Source organism: Cricetulus griseus, chromosome 3, assembly GCF_003668045.3.
Source record: "Cricetulus griseus strain 17A/GY chromosome 3, alternate assembly CriGri-PICRH-1.0, whole genome shotgun sequence".
Lineage (NCBI taxonomy): Eukaryota > Metazoa > Chordata > Mammalia > Rodentia > Cricetidae > Cricetulus > Cricetulus griseus.
In genome coordinates this window covers 241,985,778-242,012,719 of record NC_048596.1, presented here as the reverse complement: position 1 = coordinate 242,012,719, position 26,942 = coordinate 241,985,778, and the positions used below count along the sequence as shown (strand labels likewise).

General features: G+C 39.6%; 1 protein-coding gene and 1 long non-coding RNA gene across 2 annotated transcripts in view; one reads left to right on the top strand and one right to left on the bottom strand.

The window, feature by feature from the left end:
* The window catches only part of Epdr1 (ependymin related 1), a 34,612-nt gene extending 14,943 nt beyond the window's left edge, over positions 1 to 19,669 (top strand). The window contains exons 2-3 of the mRNA XM_027409377.2: positions 16,725 to 16,933; positions 18,021 to 19,669. Of these exons, the coding sequence (XP_027265178.1) occupies positions 16,725 to 16,933; positions 18,021 to 18,217 (406 nt within the window). The 3' untranslated portion in view covers positions 18,218 to 19,669. The remainder of the gene's footprint in view (positions 1 to 16,724; positions 16,934 to 18,020) is intronic.
* Positions 9,400 to 10,740, bottom strand: LOC118238606. Its single transcript, XR_004769359.1, has 2 exons — positions 10,682 to 10,740; positions 9,400 to 9,825 (listed from the first exon to the last, which is right to left on the bottom strand). It is a non-coding gene; the product is annotated as an uncharacterized LOC118238606 (long non-coding RNA).
* Positions 19,670 to 26,942: the final 7,273 nt, after the last annotated feature.

Sequence of the window (26,942 nt, the reverse complement as noted above, 5' to 3'; positions counted from 1 at the left end):
TGTCATGAAAAGCCTTATGTTACTTAAGCATTTTAATGCTGTATTTTCTATATCTTTGAAGTGTTTGGAGAACATCTATTTATTTAAAATATATCTCTGTTTGACCTTAAAAACATACCTAACCAGCTGGGCGTTGGTGGCGCATGCCTTTAATCTCAGCACTCGTGAGGCAGAGGCAGGCAGATCTCTGTGAGTTCAAGGCCAGCCTGGTCTCCAGAGCGACTGCCAGGATAGGCTCCAAGGCTACACAGAGAAACCCTGTCTTGAAAAACCAAAACAAACAAACAAACAAACAAAAAACATACCTAACATGACTATAAGTTTGATTGTTATACATGACTAACACTAACCAATATTTTTTAATTATCCTAATTAGTTTGTAATAATAGCTTTCAAGAACAAAAAATTACATTGTTAAATGAGCTGCATGGGTATAATACCTTAAACAAGAATAGAAACATATATACTATATAACAAAAATAACATTAAATTTGTATCAATATACAAAAATACCTTAAACAAGATTAGAAACTGTATAGAGAGAGTATGTTCTGACAAAAATAGTCTTAAATTTGTGTCAATTTGTACCCATTTCCTCAAAGTTGTTCTCCATCCTGAACACTTCAAAGCTGCTACAAAAATTCATACCAATGTAAAATACTTGAGACTACTGGTTGTTCAAAAGTAGACTCAACAGTCCCCCCATCATTTTTCTATACTATATCTTCCCTTTTCCCTTCAGAAGGAGATCCCTGAGTCTAATCTCCTTCATTCAGCTTTTTTTTTTCTGACCATGACCAATAACAACTTGTAACCAACTCCCCTAAACAATGATAAACATCCATAAACCTCTGAATGACCAAAAACCACCCATCCAACAACTTGGGAATATGAGCGTCATGTTCTCTAAACTATTACTTGTTGTCTGGGAGTGACAGCATCTTTAGGAAACCCTGAGAAAATTATAATAATCATCAAATCCTGGAAGAGCTAGCTATATTGTTTACTGTCTGTGTAATGGGAAAGTATAGAGCTTATCTGAAGTCTTGGCTCCATAATTTGCATCTCAGACAGCAGCTTTGAAGTATCATACAGAATCAAGACACCCTGTGTATTTCCCATCTTTAGAAGGCTTTTTACAAATATTGCTTTACTTTATCTCTAAAGACTTTACTATATTTTATTTATACTGTTTATTTTTCTTATGACTATCTCTATTTTTTCCCGTTTTTTAACATCTAAACACATTTTTGAACATACTGTTCCTTTTTAGAGATTTTCTGTATCTGGACCTGGCTTCTTGGGCATTTTCAGCCATACATTTTTTTTTAAATATTTTATTTATTTATTATGTATACAACAGTCTGCTTCCATGTATATATGCACACCACCAGTAGAGGGCGCCAGATCTCATTATAGATGGTTGTGAGCCACCATGTGGTTGCTGGGAATTGAACTCAGGACCTCTGGAAGAGCAGCCGTTGCTCTTAGCCTCTGAGCCATCTCTCCAGCCCCCTCAGCCATACATTTACAGCATTTTCTGACTGTGGGAGTCAAATCTTAAACTGCTGTCATACCCCAAGTACCGGAGACAACAGCTGAGTCTTATTCATCTGTGCTTGGAGGGAAGTGTGTGAATTAAGAAATGGCAGGTAGAAAAATTATAGATACTGAAGAAAAGACAGAGACATAGGATAGAGTCAGGAGGGTACCTGGTGAATACCAGGAACTATCCCAATCAAAAGGGGGGGGGGCAAAAAGACTTCCTTAGTAAGATATAAAGAACAATCAAGCATAATTACCTTCTCAATACCCCAAACATCAAGTAATCACACCCTAAACCAAATATCCTGTTGTTAAGGCAAGACATCCATTAGCCACACCCTAAGCCACACATTCTGTTGTTTAACCTTAAAAGAGCAATATTGGGTTTGTACTCTGACCTTAAGTCAAAATGAAGTGGAGCCATTTTGGGGGCCCAACAAACTGCCATGTTAGCCACCCTGTCCATAGCACTGGAGCATGGCGCTGGCTCCAGCCCACAGGCAACAGCTGGGAGCTGCATCTCTGTACAGTGCTGAGTACTGACCTGCCTCAGAGACTGCAGGACTAGGAATCCAAATCTGGATCCTTGTCCAGAACTTTCTTAGCTTTCTTAGGCCCTATGTTTGGATATCCAAGCCTCCACATTAGATACCATATGTGGTCAGATTTTTCTTTGGGCCACTAGCTCACAAATAACAATATGGTGACTTACTATTATGAAAGCTCGGCCTTAGATTAGGCTTGTTTTAAGCTATCTCTTATAACTTAAATTAACCCATTTCTATTAATCTATGTTCTCACACATACTGCCCATACAGCTTCTTCCATGTCTCCTGGCGTTTCTCTCAAACTCCTAGATTCCTCCTCCTGCTTCCTCTTTCTGCTCTGGAAGTTCCACCTGTACCTCCTGTCTAGCTATTGGCTGTCCAACTCTTTATCAAACCAATCACAGAAATTTTTCTTCACACAGTGTGCAAATATCCAACAACAGGACCTAGTGGAGACCAATGCATGCTCTGTGGTTGCCACTTTAGTCTCTGTGTGCCCCTATGAGCCTTCCATAGTTGATTCTGTGGGACATGTTCTTCTGGTGTCCTCAAAACCTCTGGCTTCTACAATCCATCTTCTCTATTTTCTGTGGGGCTCCCTGAGTCCTACCTAATGTTTGGCCGTGGTTCCAGAGAAGTTAGGTGAAAAGGAGAGGTTTAGGTGGGATCCACAGATCTTCATGGGAAGGGGCAATAGAATGGTTTTTGTGGATGGACTGGGGACAGGGAGGTTGAGAACATGAAGTATCAGGTGGGGGAGGGAGGGGTGGAGCAAGATAGTAGAGGAAGAGACAAATGAAATAGGTGGGCATTTTGGGGGCAATATGGAAACCTAGCGTAGTGGAAACATTCTGGAACCTATGAGGGTCATCCTAAGGAGCACTCCTAGTAATGGCAAATAGGGAGCCTGAACCAGCTTTTTTCTGTAACCAGACTAGATATCCAGTGTTGGGATTGGGACACCAACCCAGCCACAAAATCTACGACCCATAACCTGCCATACCTGCAAAATGTGCTGGTGGCTTAGAGTTTGTGGGGGTGCCCAACTGTTCTCACTTGAGCCCCACACCACAAGAAGGAGTCCATGCCTGACATTGGCTAGATGGCCAGGATCCAGAAGCTGCATGGCTCAGAGATCTAGTTATTGTAGAACCAAATACAGCTGACAACAACAAAAAATGTCAGTTAAAGATTCCTAATATTCTTCTGTGCTACTTGGATCAGTGTTTGGCCTAGATTCTTCCAGTAGCTAATGGGAACAAATACAGAAATACACATATTCTAGTATGTTTTTAAAGGTAAAAATGCTAGTGACAGCCAGATAAATTTTCCAATCTGTAGGCTCCATCTCAGTCCTTTTCTCTTTCTCCTGAGTACCCCAATTCAAGCAAGAAAATGATTTCCTTTTTATCTATTCAAGCAGTAGCTAGTTAGATTAACTCACTCTCCAGCTAGACTTCAATATTTTAGATACCATGATTAGCCAAGTGCTTGGGCCTTGCTCATTCTGCAAGTGAAGAATCTCATATGACTTTCATAAGGGTCCATATATGGTGTTTGTGTATCGGGGTTTTTAACTACTCCAATAGTGATGATAAACAGGTTTCAGAAAATCTGATACCTGGAGAGATTTGCAGTTCAGAATCATTTGTGACACATATTCCTAAGTTTTATGCAAAAGCTTCTTCAAAACCCTAATATTTCTTGTCTGTTGCTATTCCATTTCTAGAATGTTGTCTCAGAGTTTCCAACTGGCATACTGACTTACAAGCACCATTTCTATATCCAACAACATTCATAGACAGGAAGCACACAAAGTAGAATCAGACAGGCATGCTCTTCTTTTGTTTCTGAGAGAAATAGCCAATTATTCCTCTCTTTATAGGCTTTCCCTAAGGCCTTTGGCCAGAACCCAAAAGGCCACTAAGAATAAGTAACATGATTCCCTCACTTTCCAGTTTGAGAGGAAGATGAGGAGAAGAAGAAATGCCTATTGTACCTCTTATGAAAGTATTTGCCATAGCAGTTATGCATGGTTTCTCCATTTCTCCATTCCACCTGTACCAATTAATCCTCGTTTTTGCCACATTACAAGTTATTTTACCTGTACAAGTTAGATGAATGATTTCTTCATTGGATATTAGCTGGTGACAGTACACAAATCTGATCATATTTTCCCATCAGGCCAATGATGGCTCACATTTGTACAACCATTTAATATCCATTGTTTCTAATATCTTCATAAAAGCACCATGATTCAAATATTTGGAACACTCAGATATTAGAGACAAGGAGACTAAAATTGTAACATGACAACCCAGGGCAAGCAAATGGGGTGTCTTGGCTCTGTGACCTTAGCTTTCTGCAAGGCCTTTTACTTTGTTCAAAAGCTTTACACCAAAGTAAAACATTACTGAGTTTTCTTTCTCTTCATAGTAGGGTAAACTTCTAATACACACTTGGGTGCAGAGACATGTGTACGTCTCCACATCCAGTTCAAAACTCTAAGACCAGTTTGGGGAAAGCAGTAACATCTTATAAAAGTAGATGTTCCCATGAGCCAGCAATCCTTCTATATTTCCATTAAAGGTACTTTATACAAGAAGGTAAAACAAAATCATAACATCCAAAGTGTGGTTTGCATTACTGATATCAACAAAACTGTGGGAATCATTTAAATGACAGTGAATTGAGAACCAGCTCTCTCTCTCTCTCTCTCTCTCTCTCTCTCTCTCTCTCTCTCTCTCTATATAATATATATATATATATATATATATATATATGGGAAACTGTTAAAAGTGTTGTAATTTCTCTAGTGAATCTTGTATGGCTGTTGATCAAAAAGTCCTAATTAGCAAATAGAGCCAAATAGTACATAAAAATACAGCACAGACCTGAACAAGGGAGAGCTCTTGGTCCCCAGACTGATAGCTGGGAAACCAGCATGGGACTGATCCAGACCCCATGAGCGTGAGTGTCAGTGAGGAGACCCCAGAAATCTATGGGGCCTCTTGTAGTAGATCAGTACTTATCCCTAGCATAGGAATGGACTTTGGGAGCCCCTTCCACATAGAGGGATACTCCCTGAGCCTCTATACACCTGGGTGGGCCTAGGCCCTATCCCAAAGTATATGACAGACTTTGAAGACCCACTATGGAAGGCCTCACCCTCCCTGGGGAGCATAAAGGGTATGGGATAGGTAGGGTGTTAGTTGGGGGGGGCAGAGGAAGAGGGGGGAGAGGCAACTGGGATTGACATGTAAAACAATCTTGTTTCTAATTCAAATAAAAACATTGCTCTTTAAAATCATCCAAACCTTTGATTTAAATAATTTCATTTAAGGGATATCAAAGGGATGTTTTGTGGAATATTAGGATGCAGGAATAGCTTCTTATTTGGAAATCTCAACACATTTAATACAAGATGCACATGAGAATATTCCTTAGTCTTATGGAAAAGCAGTTGATCAAATTCAATAAACATGATTGACAGAAAGTATTTTATAGGAAATAATGACACTTTCTTTCCATGATAAATAAAACCCATGTATTTTTATATTGGGGCTATAGTCTTTCTCCCACTCAGCTGAGGACAAGGAAGGATCACTTCTACTCTTGTTTAATGATATTGGTTTAATAGCCACTGTAGCCAGAGAGGAAGCTTAGAGGGTGAGAATTAGGAAAGAGAAATAAAGAGAAATAAGAAATGAAGAGAATAGTTTTCAAAGAAATGGATGTAGTCAGCTTTGAAAATAAAAATCAAAATTGAATTCAAGCAATAACAGAATTCAGTAAGATGGCTGAGTATAAATTTAACAATAAAAACCTGTAATCTTAGCTGTGCTGTGCTTGCACAAGCCCTTAATCCCTATACTTGAGAGGCAGAGGCATGTGGATCTCTGTGAATTTCAGGCCATCCTGGTCTACAAAGTGAGTTTCAGGACAGCCAGAGCTGTTACACAGAGAAGCCCTATCTCAAACAAACAAACAAACAAAAACCTGTAATGACCTGCTATAAACAAACAGGCAAATGAAGATTCCATTTATTCTAGCAACAGAAGATAAAAAGGAATTAAAAGGAATGTGAGAAACTTGTTAGGAAAAAATTGAACATTACTAAATCATAAGAATCAAAAGTAGACATACATATTTGGAAAGGATAGAATTACTTTACATGGTGAGGATATTATTCTTTTAATAGACATTTAACTCCAGCAAGATAAAAATGCCAGAAGCTCAGGTTGTTTGATTTGTGTTAAAGGGTTCATTCTTGACTTCATTTGGAAAAGTGTTAGATTCCAAATATCCAGTATAATTCCAATGAAGAAGAAAACAATAGCTGATGCCTACTGTGAGTTTCTTTTCTTTTTTTTTCATAAACCAATGTGATTCTGGGGAACTGACATGCATGTCAGTTCCATGTCAAGAGGGACAAAAGAGTCCTGAAGTATATCCAGGCACCGCTGGAGACTGAGTGCACGGTGGTCAATCTCACATCACCACAGAAAGATGGAGTGTTCAACAGTGCTGGTGCAGCAACTTTAGCACAATAAAATTAGTTTTTAGATAGTACACCATGTGTAAAAATAAACTGCAATTTGGTTTAAAGTTCTAAATATGAGAGAAAAAACAGAGAGCATTGAGTCATCCCTTTATAAATATGAGGTCAGGGATAGTGTTTTAGGGGCAAAAAAAATCAGAAGCAATAAAAGAAATCTTACTTAAATTGTAAATATTCTATTCATTGTAAAACTATAGCCAAGAAAAAAAATATATATATGATATAAAAGGCAAATTATTAAACAGAAAATTGGAGATAAAAAAGTCCCCAAACTTGATAGCAGATGGTTGTTTTTCACAAGAAAAAAAAGGAGATGTTGCTTTGACAGGTCAAAGTTTGTTCAACTGCTCTGCATGAATGGAAATCATCTCACTCATCAGAAAGGCAGATACTGATTAGATGAGGAGCCTGATTCCTGTGGTGTGATGCCTTGATCTGGGTATGAGCTCCTAGACTATGCACTGTGTAAGTTTTCTCAAGCATTACATGGTCATCTTTTGTAAGGACATTATACATTTTTAAGGTCTAAAAAATAGCATTGGGATTCTGATTTCCCTAACCCACTTATCAGATGGGCACAAATACAAGTTTGGCAGCATCCTTTGTTGGCAGGACTGTAAAGAAAGCAGGCACTCATATGTTGCTGGTAAAAGTACAAAAGTCTAAGGGAGAGAAATCTGGTAACATTTAAAACAACCACTGACAGTCTTACCTTCTGACCCGAGTGTTCTGTTTCAGATGACGCTGCATCTTCCAAACAGCAGAGAACAAAGTTATTTGTTACAGTGCTTTTGTCCATGTAAGAATAGGAATGAACCAGAAAAATTAAGGTGGAAGCTGATTAAGAATGTTATCCTTAAGGGATGTGAAGAAGGGGAAAGGTTGGAATAGAAGAGAGATTTCCCTCAGTATGTTTCTCGGGAGCATTTTGAGTTTCAAAGCATGGCATTTTATCATGTTTAAATAATAAAATTAAACCAAAGGAGAAGAGTGTAGAGTTCCTAAATTTAGAACAAACTGAAACAAAGGAGGCTAAATGACTGTTAATCTAGAAGTGTAACAGAGTCAGCTTGTTTTGCGTGAACATGTTAGCACAGTATTTATTTCAAGCCCCCCAAAACCCAGTCTAAGGACAAAATTCCTGTGATAAAATCCCAACCTTATTCCACATTTTTACTTTTATAATAGTTTTGATTATAGTATAAAGCAATACATTATCTTGTTAATAATTTTGGAAACATTTTTTATTTTAATAGAGAAGATAGATAAATATAAAAGCAATCATGAAAATCTACAATATTAAATTTCAACTAGAAATAGCAATATGAATTTATGATTTTGTACACATAAGAAACTCTAATAGCTGAAAGGCCACCCAAGCAATGACATCTATTTCCCATGCTGGTTTCTAGGTCGATTCCCATCAAGTCTGACCAGGAGAGCCCATAGTGAGCCTGGGTTACCTGCCATCTCATAAAGTCATCAAGCATTCAAAGGTCAATTGGGTCAGTGTGAGCAGACACTGGCTGGAAGGAACTCTCAGTGACTAAGTAGGAAACCTTGCTTATCCATTTAATATATATAGCCTTGAGAGTATTGTTATCCTGCACGGACAAGGCAACATGGGCAGGTGTCATTTATTCTGCTGATAGTCTTATTATACCAACCTCTAATGAACTAATTGACTCAGGAAATGATTTTATAATTATAATTCTATAATTTCTGGGTGAAGGTTACTAAGATATTATAACAGATAAAGGCATTTGCTACCAAGCCTTATCACCTGCTTTTTCTCACTGGAACCTTTTTGGTGGAGGAGAGAACAAACTCCAGAAAGTTGTCCTCTAATGTCTCTAGGAGCATGGATTTGTATTTACAAACTAACTAAGTAACTAAGTAACTAACTAACTCTCTCCCTCCCCCCTCTTTTGTACACACACATACATACACACATATAAGCTGCACATGAGCAATAAAAGAAATAAATAGTCTAAAGAAATTAAAAGCACATAATGGGCAGTTAAGTTTGAAGCCAACACTAGATAAAGGATATTCCTAGCATCATAAAGTATCATCCAACACCGATGGCTGATTGTTCATGGAGATATCTGTGTTATCATGAATCATGTATGGTGTTCAAAGTCAGCAACGTAACAGTGAGCAACTGGATAACTTGTTTTCTGACATGATAATGCTGGAAGCACACACCTCACCACTGATGTGTTCTTTCCAAACATCTTGAGCCAAAGTCTCATCAAGCTGTAGGCATAATATCATTTGTGGAGGTGACAGAAACCAGGGCACAAGTTCAATGATACCCAAGGAAGCTTTCCAGGAAATATATAAAAGAAATACAATAAGGCAACTCTATACTCTAAGGGTGTTCAGTGTGGATGCTCCATGGGAAGTCCACTTTTCACGAGTCTGTAGACGTGGTTGTTGTTCTCAACTTTGAGTCGCTGTGCTACATGCCCCCACCCTGATGTCCTGCTTCATCACAGACCCCAGAGTAGCAGGTCCACTGGCTGGACTGAAATGTCTGGCCCTGTGAGCCAAAGTGACCTTTCTTTCTCGAAAGTTGTTGACTCAAACCTTAATCGTGCAACTGAAAGCTGACTAAATATAGCTCTTGTTTTGGACTTTACATAGAGCTCCTCTTTTCCTCGACTCTATCAGAAATGAGCACTGGTCATGGACGGGCAGCACAAAATCACAAGCCAAAAATGAAGCTTTCAAAGAACAGAGGACGGTTATCATAAACCTTTATTGGAGTCTCTGATCACCCCAGAAAATAAGGAAACTGTTGGAACCCCAGCCTGCCTGCTAGTTCTTTCTTCTTGCTGCTTTGTTCTTCAGTCTTGTCTCACATGGTGGAAATCATCTCCACAGCTTATGCGTTCAGATAACAGTTCAGTTACACAGAGAAGCTGATCAGTAGGCATCCAGCCCCACTTCTATACATCCTGGTCAGTTTGAATATGTATGGCACACTGGGTATGTGTACTCAGCCAGGCTAGGAAGCACTGGTGAGGGTGGCAAGGTCTCTGTGGGAAATACGGATGCTGGAGTGGGTTTGGGGGTTGATGGCAGTGGTCTTATGACGGCTACCCACACACATGAATATGAGTCTTTCTTTCAGGAGACAGTTTTCACTGTTTGAACATCACAGACCTAGGGAAAGCATAGAATTATGCTAGCAATAGGGAGAAACTACTCATCTGTATATCTGAGGGTACACAGCCGACTGTTTCTTGGGTGGCCAACTTGTCATTAAAAGCACCATAGATTAGGATTTGCTTATGGGCAAAGGTTCTTACATTTAGTCTTTGACTGTGCTTTCAAATTTGTTGTTGATATTTCTAAATTTAGTCAATGAATGTTTAGGTTCTATTATGTTGGAGACTTAACTGATTGTAAGATAAAACTGGCATTCCGACCAGACACTTCAAAAAGCTAACTATTCTGTGTGGGCCCCCACATGCATATCATAGAGATTAGCTTCATTTAAAATAGCGTTTATGTGTGTAGTGTGGGCTAAATATGTGATGTTTTTGTATATGTGTGTGTATGTATTTGTCAGTGTAAATGTATGTATGTGTGCATGTGGATGGGTGTGTTCATACATGTGGACACCAGAGGTGGACCCTGGATGCCTTTATTTAGCCACTCTTCACATTGTTTTGAGACCATGTCTGTCACTGAACCTAAAACACATTGACTTGGTTATGCTGGATGGCCAATGAGCTTCAGAGATCTGTCTCTCTTGTCCATATCACCCAGTGCTGGAGTTACAGGAATCCATTGTCATGCCCACTTTTATTTGAATGTTGGGGACCCAAACCCAGGTCTATCATGCTCCTGTAGCAAGCATTTTGAACACTGCATCATCTCTCCCCCATGTGTCTAGGCTGAGAGAATATCCCTCAATGGAGAGTAGGTTCCCAAAGTCCATTCGTGTATTAGGAATAAATACTGAACCACTACCAGAGGATCCATAGACTGCAAAAACCTCCTAACCAACACTCACATTCAGGGCTTCTGGTTCTGTCCTATGCTGGTTTCCCAGCTATCAGTCTGGGTCCATGTGCTCCCCCATGTTCAGGTCAGCTGTTTCTGTGGGTTTCACCAGCTTGGTCTTGATCCCTTTGCTCATCACTCCTCCCACTCTGCAACTGGATTCCAGGAGTTTGGCTCAGTGCTTAGCTATGGATGTCTGCTTCCGCTTCCATCAGCTACTGGACGAAGGCTCTAGGATGGCATATAAGGTATTCATCAATCTCATTATAGGGGAAGGGCATTTAAGGTAGCTTCTCCACTATTGCTTATATTCCTAGTTGGGGTCATCCTTGTGAATATCTGCACATTTCCCTAGTTCCAGATTTCTCTTTAAATCTACAATGGCTCCCTCTATTATGGTATCTCTTTTCTTGCTCTCCTTTATTCTTCACCCAATTCAATTTTCCTTGTCTCTCATGCTTTCCTCCTGTTCCTCTTCTCCCAATCTCCTTCTACTAACTCCCTCTCCCCTCCCCCTGTGCTCCCAAATTTCTCGGAGATTTTGTCCTTTTCCCCTTCTCCAGGGGGCCATGTATGCCTCTCTTAGGGTTCTCCTTGTTTACTAGCTTCTCTGGAGGTGTGGATTATAGGCTGGTAAACATTTGCTCTATGTCTAATATCTATATACGAGTGAGTACATACCATGTTTGTCTTTTTGTAACTGGATTACCTCACTCAAGATGGTTTCTTCTAGTTCCATCCATTTGCCTACTAATTTCAAGATTCCATTGTTTTTTTCCCACTGAGCAGTACTCCATTGTGTAAATGTACCACTTTTTCTCTATCTATTCTTCAGTTGAGGGGCATCTTCCAGGTTCTAGCTATTACAAATAATGCTGCTATGAACTAGTTAAACAGATGACCTTGTTGTATGAAATGGGCATCCTTTGGGTATATTCATAAGAGTGGAAATCCTGGATCTTGAGGTAGACTGATTCCCATTTTCCTGAAGAACTGCCATACTGATTTTCAAAGTGGCTGTATGAGTTTGCACTCCCACCAGCAACGGAGGAGTGTTCCCCTTTCTCCATATTCTCTTCAGCATAAACTGTCATTGGTGATTTTGAATTTAGCCATTCTGACAGGAGTAAGATTGTATCTCAGAGTTGTTTTAATTAGCATTTCCCTGATGGCTAAGGATGTTGAGCACTTTCGTAAGAGTATTTCAGCCATTTTAGATTCCTCTATTGAGAATTCTCTATTTTGTTCTGTATCCCACTTTTTAGTTAGATTATTTGGTATTTTGGTGACTAGGTTCTTGAGTTCTTTGTATATTTTGGAGATCAGTCCTCTGTCAGATGTGGGGTTGGTGAAAATCTTTTCCCATTCTGTGGGCTGCCGTTTTGTGTTGTTGACTGTGTCCTTTGCCTTACAGAAGCTTCTCAGTTTCAGGAGGTCTCATTTATTAATTGTCAATCTCAGTGTCTGTGCTACTGGTATATTGTTCAGGAAGCTGTCTCCTGTACCAGTTCTTTTAATGGTACTTCCCACCTTCTCTTCTGATAGGTTCAGTGTGGCTTCGTTCATGTTGAGGTCTTTGATCCATTTGGACTTAAGTTTTGTGCACGGCCATAGATGTGGCCTATCTGAAATGTTCTACAATCTATCATCCAGTTAGCCAGCACCATTTGTTGAAGATGCTTACCTTTTTCCATTGTATAAATTTAGCTTTCTTGTCAAAAATCAAGTGTTTGTAGGTGTTTTGGTTAATATCAGGGTTTTTCAATTCAATTCCATTGGTCTACCTGCCTATTTTTGTGCCAATACCAAGAAGTTTTCAGTACTATAGATCTATAATAGAGCTGGAAGTCAAGGATGGTGATGCCTCTGCAAGTTCATTTATTGTACAGGGTTGTTTTGTCTATGCTGTTTTTTTTGTTTTGTTTTGTTTTCCCCTAAAAAGTTGATCTTGTTCTTTCAAGGTCTGTGAAGAATTTTGCTGGGATTTTGATGGGAATTTCACTGAATCTGTAGATTGCTTTTGGCAAGATTGCCATTTTTACTCTGTTGATCCTACCTATCCAAGAGCATGGGAGATCTTTCTATTTTCTGGTTTCTTCTTTAATTTCTTTCTTTAAAGACTCCAAGTTCTTGTTATATAGGTCTTTCACTTGTTTTTGTTACTGTTACTACAAAATAGTTTATGTTGTTTGTGGCTATTGTAATGGGTGATGTTTCTCTGATTTCTTTATCAGCCCATTTATATGTAGCAGGGCTACTGATTTTTCTTTTTTAGTTAGTCTTGTATCCTGCCACTTTGCTGAAGGTGTTTTTCATCTGTAGGAGTCCCCTGGTAGACTTTTTCAGGTCATTCATGTAAACTATCATATCATCTGTAAATAGTGAAAGTTTGACTTCTTCCTTTCCAATTTGTAACCCCTTGATCTCCTTTTGTTGTCTTATTGCTCAAGCTAGAAATTCAAGTACCAATTAAAGAGATATGTAGAGATTGAACAGCCTTGTCTTGTTCTTGATTTTAGAGGAATTGCATTGAATTTCTCTCCATTTAATTAGATGTTGGCTGTTGGTTTGCTGTACATTGCTTTTAATATGTTTAGGTATATTCTTGTTATCCCTGATCTCTCCAGGACATTTATAATGAAGGGTTGTTGAGTTTTGTCAAAGGCTTTTTCAGCGTCTAGTGAGATAATCATGTAGTTTTTATTTTTCAGTTTGTTTACATTGATGGATTTTTGTATGTTGAAGCATCCGTGCATCCTTGGGATGACGCCTACTTGATCATGGTGGATGCTTTTTCTGATGTGTTCTTGGATTTGATTTGCCAGTATTCTATTGAGTATTTTTGCATCATGTTCATGAAGGAGATTGGTCTGTAGTTTCTTTCTTAGTTGTGTTTTTGTAAGCTTGAATTTGCTTCTTTTTGTTCTAGAGCCTTCAGGTGTGCTGTTAATTCTCTAGTGTGACTATTCTCCAGGTTCTTCATGTAGGCACTTAAATTTTCCTCTTATCACTGCTTTCAAAGTGTCCCAGATGTTTGGGTATGTTGTTTCTTCATTCTCATTAAATTCTAGGAAATCTTTAATTTATTTTTTTATTTTTTCCTTGACCCAGGATTGGTGCAATTGTGTATTGTTTAATTTTCATGAGTTTGTAGGGCTTCTGCAATTTGTGTTGTTGTTGAATTCTAATTTAAAGCATGGTGGTCTGAGAAGATACAGAGGCTTATTCCAATTTTTTATACCTATTGAGGTTTGCTATGTTGCCAAGTATGTGGTTGATTTTAGGGAAGGTTCCATGTGGAACTGAAAAAAAGATATATTCTTTTGTGTTTGGATGGAATGTTCTATAGATGTCTGTTAAACCCAAATGGGTCATAACTTGTCTTATAGCCTTTGTTTCTTTGTTAAGTTTTTGTCTGGTGGTCCTGTCTAGTGATGAGAGTGGGTTGTTGAAGTCTCCCACTATAATTGTGTGAGGTTTTATGTGTGATTGGAATTTCAGTACTGTTTCTTTTATGAATGTGGGTGCCTTTGTATTTGGTGCATAGATGTTCAGAATTGAGACATCATCTGGATTAATTTTTCTGTGATGAATATGAAATGACATTCTTCACCTCTTTGGATTGATTTTAGTTAGAAGTCAAATCTGTTAGGTACGAGGATTGCTACCCCCGCTTGTTTCTTGGATCCATTTGATTGGAAAATGTTTTCCCAACCCTTTACTCTGAGGTGACATCTGTCTTTGAAGTTGATGTGTGTTTCCTGTATGCAGCAGGAGGATTGATTCTGTCTTCTTATCCATTCTGCTAGCCTGTATCTTTTTATGGTCTCTTAGCATTTGTAGAATAGCTATCCAGGACCTTCTGGCTTTCAGAAATTGGGTGTAATTCTAATAGGTCTGCCTTTATATGTTACTTGGCCTTTTTCCTTTGCTATTCTTAATATTCTTTTTTTTTTATTCTGTATGTTTGGTTTTTTGACTATTAGGTAGAGAGGAGACTTGTTTTTGGTTCAGTCTATTTGGTGTTCTGTAAGCTTCTTGTACTTTCATTGGCATGTCTTTCTTTAGGTTGGGAAAGCTTTCTTCTCTGATTTTGTTGAATATGTTTTCTGCACCTTTGAGGTGGTTTTCTTCACCTTCTTCTATATCTATTATTATCTATATCTATATTATTCTTAGGTTTGACCTTTTCACAGTGTCTCATATTTCCAGGATATTTTGTGTTAGGGACTTGTTGGACTTAAGATTTTCTTTGGCTGATGACTCTATTTCTCCTAGTGTAGCTTCAACCTCTGAGATTCTCTCTTCCATCTCTTGTATTCTGTTGGTTATGCTTGCATCTATAGTTCCTGGTCATTTACTCAGCTTTTCTTTTCCCAGCATTCCATCAGACTGTATTTTTTCTGTTTTTTGCTATCACTATTTCAAGCTTTCATGACTTGAACTGTTTGAATTGTTTACTCCACTTGTTTGGTTGTTCTTTTTTTCTTGGCTTTCCTTGCTTTCTTTAAGAGATTTGTTCATTTCTTGCATTTTTGTTTGTTTTTTTCTTCCATTTCTTTAAGGGATTTTCACATTTCCTCTTTGAGGGTCTCTATCATCTTCATAAAGTTTTTTTAAAGGTCATTCTCTTCTGCTTCATCTGTGTTGGGGTGTTCAGGTCTTGCTGGTGTAGAGTTCTTCGACTCTAGGGGCATCATATTGGTCTTTCTGTTGTTGAATGTGTTCTTATATTGTTGTCTTCCCATCCCTTTTTCCAGTGGGTACAGGTGGGGTCTCTCCCTCTCCTGGTGGGTACCAGTCCAAGGTTCTTTTCTAGTGGGTGCAAGCAGGTCCAATACTCAGATGGCTCTCCCAGTGGGTGCTGGCGGGTCTGAGACACTCCCTCTCCTGGTGGGTGGAGGTAGGACTAACACTGCAATGTTGACAAACTCTGGATGGCTTGGTCCGACAGGGTGGGTACACCTGTGTATAGTCCCCAGGTCAGGAGACACCAAGGAGGGCAAGCAGAAGTTGTGCCTGGGACAGGCCCCCCCCACACCCACCTCTACAAAAATAATTTTACATACAGACTTTGAATAGAGAGCATGTATCCTATGTAAGCATATTTTTCAGAGCCTGAGGCTCATTCAGCAGGGATCATAGGTTGGTCACCATTTTTCCTTGTGGTGCTGGGATTGAACTGATGCCATGTGTGTGTGCTGCCACTTAGTTCTACTCACAACCCATAGCTGGCAGTCTCTTTTCACTTTTGAAAAGTATTCTCTCAGTGGCTTCACTTCCTATTCTGCCCACGCAGCACTAATGGTCTGAGTTTTGAACTGACCATGGACCAAAGGCTTTAGGAAGTGCCAAGATTACTTAGCTTTAAGAGGTGCAATACAGCATACCTAGAGACTTCTGGCTCAGATATAGATGTTAGACTTAGGATACCTTCCTTTCACCATGCACCTTCATGCATAAAGTCACTTGGGGTAGACACCACATGGGCAAACTTGCATATGAATCATTTACTCTGGAGATCCTTGGCCTTTGTCCTTGCTGCCCAGAATCCTCAGGCTACATACAGAGTGGCTTCTGTCAACAGAGCAAATCACTTGTGCAGGTTGGCCACACAGTGATGTGTAGTTACTTTGTCTGTGTTTCGGCAGTGTGTTCTGTCTTTGGGGAATATTTCGGTAATTCCTTGATTTAATGGTACAGGATCCCAACCAAAGGGAATTCTTCCTTTGTCCTTCTAAACAAATCCTCATAAGCCATCTGTGAAACTCACATGCCCTAATGTTGGTAGCCTAAGCTTGGGGTCTAGCTTGCAGTTGTTCACTGATAAGAATTCACCTCATGAACAGTCAAGTTTAACTTCTAATTTTTATTTTTTCCACAGTTGGATGGTTTGATATGAATAAAGTTTATAAAGAACAAATGATTTGCAATCATTTTAAAGTTATCTATATGGTAACTTATATCAAAGGCCTTTGGACTCTATGCTGATGAAAGACATGATGAATTTAACATAAAAGCCCTTAACCATTTTCTTTTAATCCACATTTCAGATTATTTGAATACATTTTGCTCTATAAGGATGGAGTGATGTTTCAGATTGAACAAGCCACCAAACAGTGTGCAAAGATATCCTTGACAGAACCCTGGGACCCTCTGGACATCCCACAGAATTCTACCTTTGAAGATCAGTACTCCATTGGGGGGCCTCAGGAGCAGATCACAGTCCAGGAGTGGTCCGACAGAAGGACAGCCAGATCCTGTAAGAATGGGAAGGATTCATGCATTGCATCTCAGGGTGTATGTTGGGGAATGTTGTCTTCTAAGTCCCTTAAGGAAGGTAGTCTTTAGGGAAACTTACATGCTTAGATGGGTTTAAAGCCCATGTAAGTCCCCTTGTGTATTTTGCAACTGTTTGTAACTGCTTTCTTAGTGGGTTATTGAAACAACTTCATCTTCTAGTGTCACTTGCATGTCTCTGTCACTTTGGATCTTATTGACTCACCCTACCTGTAGACTTTTTATGATCTCCATGAGGACTGTGACCCAAAAGTAATCCTTTCCAAGAATACTCCTGTATTAGGTGCCAACATTTCCTTCCCCACCATCACTTCCTAAAGCCACACTGTCCAGACCTGTTCCATTATTCTAAATGCAAAAGGCCTGCTTTGATACAAAACTATTCCTGTTAATTTTGAAATTGCTTTGAAACACGAAGCGTAAACATTCAGTCTGTGAGAAACAGTGTGGGATTTAACCAAAACATTAGGCATAAGGTTGCTATATGGTTCAGAGCATCCAACTCTGAACATATACTCAAAAGAATAATTATAGGGACTCAACCATTTAGTTGCACACCCTTGTTTATAGTGGCTTCATTCCTAGCATCAAACTGTTGGGAATAACCCAGATACCATCAGCAGATAGATAATTATGTGATGCACCCCTATAGGAGAATAGTTTTCATCCTTTTTAAAGGAGAGGATATGAATTCTTGCATATGTAGTAACATGAACAAATCTTGAGGCCATTGTGTTAAGGAAAATAAGCCAGTCAGAAAATGATAAATGCTGTGTGCATGAAGTATCCAAATCTATCAGACAGTCACTAGCATGCTGGTTGCAAGGGATTGGAGGAGAGGATGATGGGAAATCATTGAACAAGTAAGAGTTTTCAGTTTAGGAGTGTTGCACAGTAAATGGTGATAATTGTAAAACAATGTGAATGCCTCCACAATGTATCCTTATAAAGTTGAAAGGTGTATTTTCTGTTGGCTGTATTTTACCACAAAAAAATGTATAGGAATTTTGCCTATCTTCTCTCTGAAAATCAACTTATTTCCTCTTTAGATGAAACCTGGATCGGCGTTTATACAGCCAAGGATTGTTATCCAGTCCAGGAAACCTTCATCAGGAATTACACTGTGGTCCTGTCCACACGGTTTTTTGATGTGCAGCTAGGCATTAAGGACCCTTCTGTGTTCACCCCACCAAGTACATGCCAGAGAGCACAGCCAGAGAAGATGAGTGAGAACTGCTCCTGGTGAACTTGCTGGGACAGAAACAATCCTTGGCTCTTAGTGACCCTGTCTGGAAATGGATTAGAGACTGGTTTGGTTGGATGCAGCTCTTCAATGGAAATACAGACGATTTTAAGTGGATGAACCCTGATGTGGGTTTTCTTGAACATCTGGATCTGGCTGCCATTCCATTTTCAATGGAAAACTCGTGGCAGCCTCAACTGACTGGCAGGGACACTTTGCACACTTCCAATGCCTGTTTGGGACTGTCCTTTCTGTGCACGGGTGTGTAGTCTGTGCAGTAGAGTAGGAAGGGTTGACGGTAGGTACATGAAGTTTGCCTCTGCCGGGATGAACGTTTTATTATTGTCATTTCAACCTGAAGGATATAACAAAATGTAGAATGACTTAGTTTGTCTGCACCAGAGTGGCAACAGTTCCCACTGACCACACCCCTACCTTTGGCTACTGCAACATGACTCTTTAAGATTCCTTCCAGACTTAAAATTTGTGGCATGGCCCAATGAATGTAGATATTCTGCAAGGAAGTGGAAGTTTATAAGAGGGAGTAATGATTCCTCTGAAGGGAAAAGCAAGTTTTAAGCCAGAGGCTTAGACAATCTTAGAATTCACACATGAGATGAAGTAAGAGCCATGTGTGTTCTGCTTTCTGTCCTAGAGTACTGATTAGTGAGATGAACCTTATATTCTAGTAGGCAGACAGGCTTCTAGAACAGCACTGAGTTCTCTTTAACTCTTAACTCCTTTAAGTGTTAAATTCACTAGGCTAGCTCTGGCCTTGACTTCCCTGGAACTCCATTTCACCACAACTGTGTCAATGTGACTTCCGCTCATCCTTCTCAGGTCAGCTCCCATGTGACCTCTGCAAGCTGCCCCCACACCTGCATTCATTGCACCTTGCTGCTTGGCATGCCTTGCTCATTATACTCACTATGCTGTGTCAGGATTTCCTGATTACTAGAGACTGCCCTCTGCTATCCTGGCTAAGAGCCCCTTGAGTACGGGTATCATGTTCTGTTTACTTTAATATCTCCAGTATCAAGCAAGTGCCTGGCACGTAGTCCGTGCCCTCAACATTTGTAGAGTGGAGCTCACCAGCTCTGTTGGTGGTCAGTTTCCTCATCTACTAAGCAGGGTTGGGTTTTCTGATTACTAGGGAGACTTCCAGTGCCACAACTTACTATTCTAGATTCTTCTATCTCTGTGTCTGTGTTTGATTTGGCCATGTATCATCTTTAGCTATTAAGAGAAATGTGTGACACTTGCTTTATGCTGAAAACAATCTATTTTGTAATTTATACACTTAAGCAAATTTGATGACATGTCACAAATTCTTTTTCCATGTGTTTGTTTCTGTAACGAATATGGATGAACTCAATTATAAGGAAGTTAAAACTCTGCTGTAATAAATAAATAAATAAATAAATAAATAAATATACTTCCCATAATAAAAACCAAGTTGGTTATCCTCTCTTCAGAGCCCGCTAAGTCTCATATTCTGTAAAGTTCAGTTTCAGCTGCCTGGGTCAGAAGGAAGCTTCAAAGCCAGTCTTGATCTGTTTTTCTCTCTCAGTCCTCACCACTAATCAGGACCCCAGCTAATGTCAGAGTGTAGTTCTTACAGATACCACTTGTATACAGCCATCACTAGGTCTGGGTTCTTGACATTTTTGGGTTTTGGAGGAGTATTTACACTTATTAGCCTTTCTTTGGTCTGTTTTCTAGGAACTACCCCGTTCTTGTTATCTGTAACAATTCACAATTATAAACCAGTATCAAGCTCTTGCCCTCTACAGCAATAGAGCTGATTCCTGGGATCACAAAGGAAAGTGAAGAACATCCAAGGACCAAGATGAATGGCAAAGCTGCATTCCAAGAGTTCCAGTCAACAAAGAATTTGTGGCAGTGTTTGCCCACTTCCCACCCACAGAATAACCTTTGTCCAGTCCAAACCACAGATCTCTGCTCAGCCCTGAGACTCTGGGCACATCCCAGGCCATGTTCACAATCAAAGCAGGAAGCAAAACCTATCTTATTCATGGACACAGAAGGAGAATGTATTTCCCTTTTTCATTTTACCCATTCTAGTAATTAAACCCCTTCATGGAAACTAATAAATATCCCAACACGGTCTTAAATCTGATGAGGAACTCAGCATGGATCTTATGGTTCTGGGGTACTGTGTTTCTCCATTACCTAAACAGGCAGCAGAGTCCCCACAGCACAACAGACAGAGCTTTTGCACTGGGCTGCTGGTTCTGCATCATTTCTTTGAGTAGTGATGCCTGTGTGACATGTTGGGAGGGTTTCTTTAGTCAGCAGTCCATAGAAATTTGCTAGTGGCCGTCGGTAAATGGAATTCTAATTGGCCTAAATAAAAAAAACCCAGAGTCAGATATAGAGGAAAATGCTGAGAGAACAGAGAGAAGGATCACGCCAAAGCCAACTTTACCTCATTAGTTTCCCAGTGGAAAAGAGAGCCAGTTTCTGCTTCTTCCTGCTTAAATCCTCTCTCTGCCCAGTCATCTCACTTCCTATTTCCACCCAGCCATCTCTTTTCCTGTCTGTCTGTACATACCTCCAGACCTCTATGGTTAACTAGTGGCAAGCTCCATCCTCTTATCTTCAGACAAGCTTTATTTGTATAAGCAAGATATCATCATAGCCATCCCTCAAAATAAAGAGGGTTATTAAATATGACCAGTACCAGGACTGCACCTAACAAAAAGGAGTAGACAGTGAACACGGCATTGGGAGGAATATTCACATCTTCTATGTTTATCTCTGATCTATTTTTCAGAAACCATCCTAGGGTGAAGAAAACACACTCACTTCCTGGTTTATGAGGAAAACACACTTCCTGGGCTATAAGAAAAACACACTCCCCCTGGGTTATGAATGAAATAGAAGATTTCCTTTTTGCTTTGAATGGGGATATTGCTCCAGACTGGCCCAGAGCTGGAGTCATAGGGCTCAGTTGAAATGTGTAGTTTTGGACTGGACATGGGACATTTTACTTCTGAAACATGGCATTACTGATGCTAACAATGGGAGACAGCTAGGATTGGACCAACCTGGTGGACACGCTGGTCTTTCTGACTCTTTATTATGGACTGGAGCAGTTTATTTCTCCCACTCACAAGTCACCTTTGCAGTTTCTAAATTGCTGACAGTCTTACAAGTACCAGTGAATGCTCAGCCTCTAGCTATTTTCTCAGCTCTGCCTGGCTGATAAAGGTGCCTACCAAACATAGAGCCATCACCTGCTTTCTGCACCAGGCTATTGGAGTCAAGGTGCCTGCCTGGGAATTCTGGTGACTACCCGGACATTCTGGTGCCTGCTTGAACATTCTAGTTCCAATCATTCTCTCTCTGTCTCTCTCCCCCCTCTCTCTTTTGGTTTTTTCGAGGCAGGGTTTCTCTGTATAGCTTTGGAACCTATCCTGGCACTTGCTCTATAGACCAGGCTGGCCTCGAACTCACAGAGATCTGCCTGCCTCTGCCTCCCGAGTGCTGGGATTAAAGGCATGCGCCACCAACGCCGGCCCCAATCATTCTCTTATGAAGACGACTTTCTTTCTTTTTTTCCTCTCAGATTTTTTTATTTGAATAAGAAACAAGGTTGTTTTACATGACAATCCGAGTTCCCTTCTTCCTCCCATACTCCTCTACCACCCCCCCCCCAACTAAAACCCTACCTATTACATATCCTTTCTGTATGGTGAGGCCTTCCATAGGGTGTCATCAGAGAATATACAGCCTTGTGGCACAACCACTGAAAAGAGACACTGCTTTATGCCACAACGGCCAGGGGCAGCAGCCAGGGGAAGCTACTACTGAAAACAGAGGCCTACTTGGCTCTAGGGCAGGAGGCCTCAGGGTGTGGGTAGGCCTCCTGCCAGTCCGGTGCCTGCAACTAGAAACCGCGACAGTAACCGTGGGGAGGTCTGTGGAAATCTCCCAGCTGGGCAAACGGTTCTGAGAGGCTCAAAGGCAGCCTGAAAGCACATGTGTGGTGCAGCAAGTTGGCTGCCAGGTGGGAGCACCCCGATGGAACCCACAGGCTGTCCCAGAGGGCCTAAGTTTCTAATATCCCACTCCAATATCCCACTGACAACCAGACAATGTGGGAAATTACCAATATGGAGCCAGGTAGAAATACAAGGGATTTTAATAAGGAAAAAGCCTTACTTACAGAGCGACCTAGCCAGCCTGAGGGCAGCAGTCTGTACAGCAAGCTGAAAGCAAAACCGAAACTGAAACCAGCCACCTAACCACCTCTCACTCTACATCATCCTGACCACGCCCTCCCAGGCATGGTCAGGCACACACCTAAGCAGGCATGGCTACAGCTTCCCCTACAAATTTTTGCATCAGTGTTCAAGAGGAATATTGGTCTGTAGTTCTCTTTCTTAGTTGTGTCTTTGTGTGGCTTGGGTATCAAGGTTATTGAAGCCTCATAAAAAGAGTTTGGCAATGACCCTTCTGCTTCTATTGTGTGGAATACTCTGAGGAGAATTGGTATTACCTGTTCCTTGAATTTCTGGTAGAATTCTACACTGAACCCATCTGGCCCTGGATTTTTATTTATTTATTTATTTTTTGGTTGGGAGACTTCTGATGACTACTTCTATTTCATTAGGGGTTATAGGTCTATTTAAGTTGCTTATCTGTTCTTGATTTAATTTTGGTAAGTGAAATCTGTCCAGAAAATTGTCCATTTCCTTTAGATTTTCGAATTTTGAGGAATATAGGTTTTTGAAGTATGACCTGATGATTCTCTGGATTTCCTCTGTGTCTGTTGTTATGTTCCCTCTTTTCATTCCTGATTTTATTAATTTGTGTGTTCATTCTCTGCTGTTTGGTAAGTTTGGATAAAGGTTTGTCTATCTTGTTAATTTTCTCGAAGAACCAACTCTTCATTATGCTGATTCTTTGTACTGTTCCCCTAGTTTCCATTTTATTGATTTTAGCCCTCGATTTGATTATTTCCTGGCATCTGCTCCTCTGGGGTGTATTGGCTTCTTTGTGTCCTAAAGCTTTCAGTTGTGCTGTTAATTCTCTAGTGTGATTATTCTCCTGTTTCTTCATGTGGGCACTTAGCCCTATTTAGCACTGCTTTCAAACTGTCCCATAGGTTTGGGTATGTTGTGTCTGAATTCTCATTGAATTCTAGGAAACCTTTAATTTCTTTTTTTTTTTTTATTCCTTCCTGGACCCAGGAATTGTGCAATTGGGTGTTACTTAATTTCCATGAGTTTGTAGGTTTTCCGTAATTCATGTTGTTGTTGAATTCTAACTTTAAAGCATGGTGGTCTGATAAGATACAGGGGGTTATTTCAATTTTTTTGTACCTGTTGAGGTTTGCTTTGTTGCTAAGTGTGTGGTCAATTTTAGAGAAGGTTCCATGTGGCGCTGAGAAGAATGTAAATTGTTTTGCATTTGGATGGAATGTTCTATAGATATCTGTTAAGTCCAATTGTGTCATAACTTCGATTAGTCCCTTTGTTAATTTTCTGTATGGTGTTCCTGTCCAGTGGTGAGAGTGGGGTGTTGAAGTCTCCCACTATAATTGTGGGCCGTTTTATGTGTGATTTGAGTTTTAGTAATGTTTCTTTTACAAACATGGATGCCTTTGTATTTGGGGCATAACTGTTCAGAATTAAGACTGCATCCTGATGGATTTCTCCTGTGATGAGTAGTAAGTGACCTCCTTCATCTCTTTTGATTGATTTTAGTTTAAAGTCCAATTTGTTGGATATTAGGATTGCTACTCCTGCTTGTTTCTTGGGTCCATTTGATTGGAAAATCTTTTCCCAACCTTTAATTCTTAGGTACTGTCTGTCTTTGAAGTTGAGGTGTGTTTCTTGTATGCAGCAGAAGGATGGATTCTGTCTTCTTATCCATTCAGTAATCTGTGTCTTTTTATATGAGAGTTAAGACCATTAATGTTGATGGATATTAATGACCATGGATTGTTAATTCTTGTTTGTTTTTGATTTGGTGATGTTGGCAAAATTATGTATGGGATTTTATCCTTTTTTCCTTTTGGCTGTTGGTAAAGTGGGATTATCTATAGTCTATATTTTTCTGTTGTAGTTAACTTTCTTGGGTTGCAGGTTTCCTTCCAGAACTTTCTATAGGGCTGGATTGGTGGATATGTATTGTTTGAATCTGTTTTTTTTTTTCATGGAATATTTGTTGTCTCCATCGATATTGATTGAAAGCTTTGCTGGGTATAGTATTCTGGGCTGGCATCTGTGGTCTCTTAGTGTAGGTACAATATCTATCCAGGACTTTCTGGCTTTTAGAGTTTCCATGGAAAAGTCAGGTGTAATTCTGATAGGTTTCCTTTTATATGTTACTTGACATTTTTCCTCTGCTGCTCTTAATTTTTTTCTCTTTATTCTGTATGTTTGGTGTTTTGATTATTATGTGGTAAGGAGACCTTTTTTGTTTCAGTCTATTTGGTGTTCTGTAGGCTTCTTGTATTTTCATTGACATGTCTTTCTTTAGGTTGGGAAAGTTTTCTTCTATGATTTTGTTGAATATGTTTTCTGTGCCTTTGAGATGCATTTCTTCACTTTCTTCTATAGGTTTGGTCTTTTAGGTTTGGTCTTTTCATGGTATCCCATATTTCCTGGATATTTTGTATTAGGGAATTGTTGGACTTAAGATTTTCTCTGGTTGATAACTCTATTTCTCCTAGTGTATCTTCAACTCCTGAGAATCTCTCTTCCAGGAAATGTTCTATGAGGCACATACAGTTCCCTATTCCACTAAGTTCACAACACTCAAAATCTCCCATTTAGCTCTTGCTGGATTCTTCTATGACCTCTACCCTTAGCATTCCCATGATTCCTTTCAGGCACTATGCCTGTGCATTGTCCATACCACCCATGGTGTTTTCAACTTCTCCAGATACATAGATCCATCCTTCCTTCAGTCACAAAAGTACCCCAACTGAAGAAACAATGCACCTGTTATTCCTTTCTTAGTCAAATAATTCCACAATTTCAGTTGGATAAGGGAATGAGTCCCCTTAGCCAAATATTTGTGAATAATTTTTAAATGCCACTTTAAAGTCAAATTTAGTTTTAAGGATATCCTGGCATCAAAAACCATTCCATTTACAAAACTTGCCAGGAGAGTAATGATAGATACATTTTTATTTGCTTTAGAGAAGATTTACAAACTCAGCTACCATATGCAGAAAAATACTGAGCCTATAACACACTGTGCATTTTATGCATGAAGAATGACCCTTATTTCTATGATTCCCTTATTTTAAATATATTGTTTTTATTTCAGCAAACATTGACACATGACTTTCAATTTACTCTATATTTAATGTTAAGATGTAAATTAGTACCATTAATTAAAGAATAATTGACTATGAATGAAACACATAGCATTCAAGCCATCTGAGTATATGCACCTATGTTCTGTGCTGTGTTTGCAACTGTGTAATTGCTAGTGGTTTACTGTATATTTATTTCAATACACAGCTGCTCAGTTGCATAGCTAAGACTTCATTTCTTCCAATAGGGCAATATATAATAATAAAATATGTTTTCCTCTGGCTAAAACATGACTTCTACAGTTTTGTAACAATAAATCACCCCTCTAAGCAAATGTTAGATCTAAAGATTGTCTGCTACTATGTGAAATCATTTTTCAAAACCATCAAGCATTAATGAATACCTCAGTGGTAATTGGTATATTGGTCTGATTGTTTTCTTCTACATTAGTAGGATGAAGTAACCAAGGGAGGCTGCTTAGAAAAAAGGGTGTTTTATTTGGCTCAGTTCTAGAGGAGCAGAGACAAGAGGCTCTGAGTGGTGATGGTCTTCTTGGCAGAGTTCTGAGATGTCGCAGAGTATGGATTGGAAAGAGACAAGGAAACCACCTCTGTGCACATCTGTGTTGATTTATGTTAGTTTGGAAATGTCAGTGACTTTGCACTTTAACATCATGGAAGCCCTCAGAAAACAAGCTCAAGCCCAACATAGATATGTGCTTTATTATGTTTCTTTCAGGTATAATGTGCATTTGCCCCCTTCCACCATCTCCTCCCCATTCACCTACTATGCCTTAGTTAGTATTTCTGTTGCTGTGATAAAACACTACAAGCAAAATCAACTTGGGGAGGAAAGGGTTTACTTCAGTTTCCAGTTCCACATCATTGAGAGAATTCAGGAAAGGAACTCAAGGCATGAATCTGGAGGTAGGAGCTGATAAAAAGGCCATGGTGGAGTACTTAACTGGCTTAACCCATGGCTTGCAAAATCTGCTTTCTTATAGCAGCCCAGGAGGGCCATTACCCATAGTGATCTGAGACTTCCCATCCAACCATCAATCAAGCAAACAAAGCACAGTATTGCCCATAAGCCAGCCTCGGTGTGAAGGATTTTCTCAATTGAGGTTCTCTGTTCCAAAATGATTCTAGCTTGCATCAAGTTGACCCAAAACTAGCAGGATATACTACCACAAATAGATTCCTGACACTGTAACACATACCACATGACAAGTAAAGAATAGCTCTATAGAGGAATTCTAATAGATCCCAACACTTCTGATATCAGTTGCATCAGTAGCTTTGCTTAACTCAACAATGCCATTAGCATGATTATAGAAGTCCTGATGTGAACTTAAGTCTTTGATTACAACTCCAACTATCTATGTCCCAAATAGCAAAGAAATCTAAAGAAAATGAAGAAGGGGCATTCTA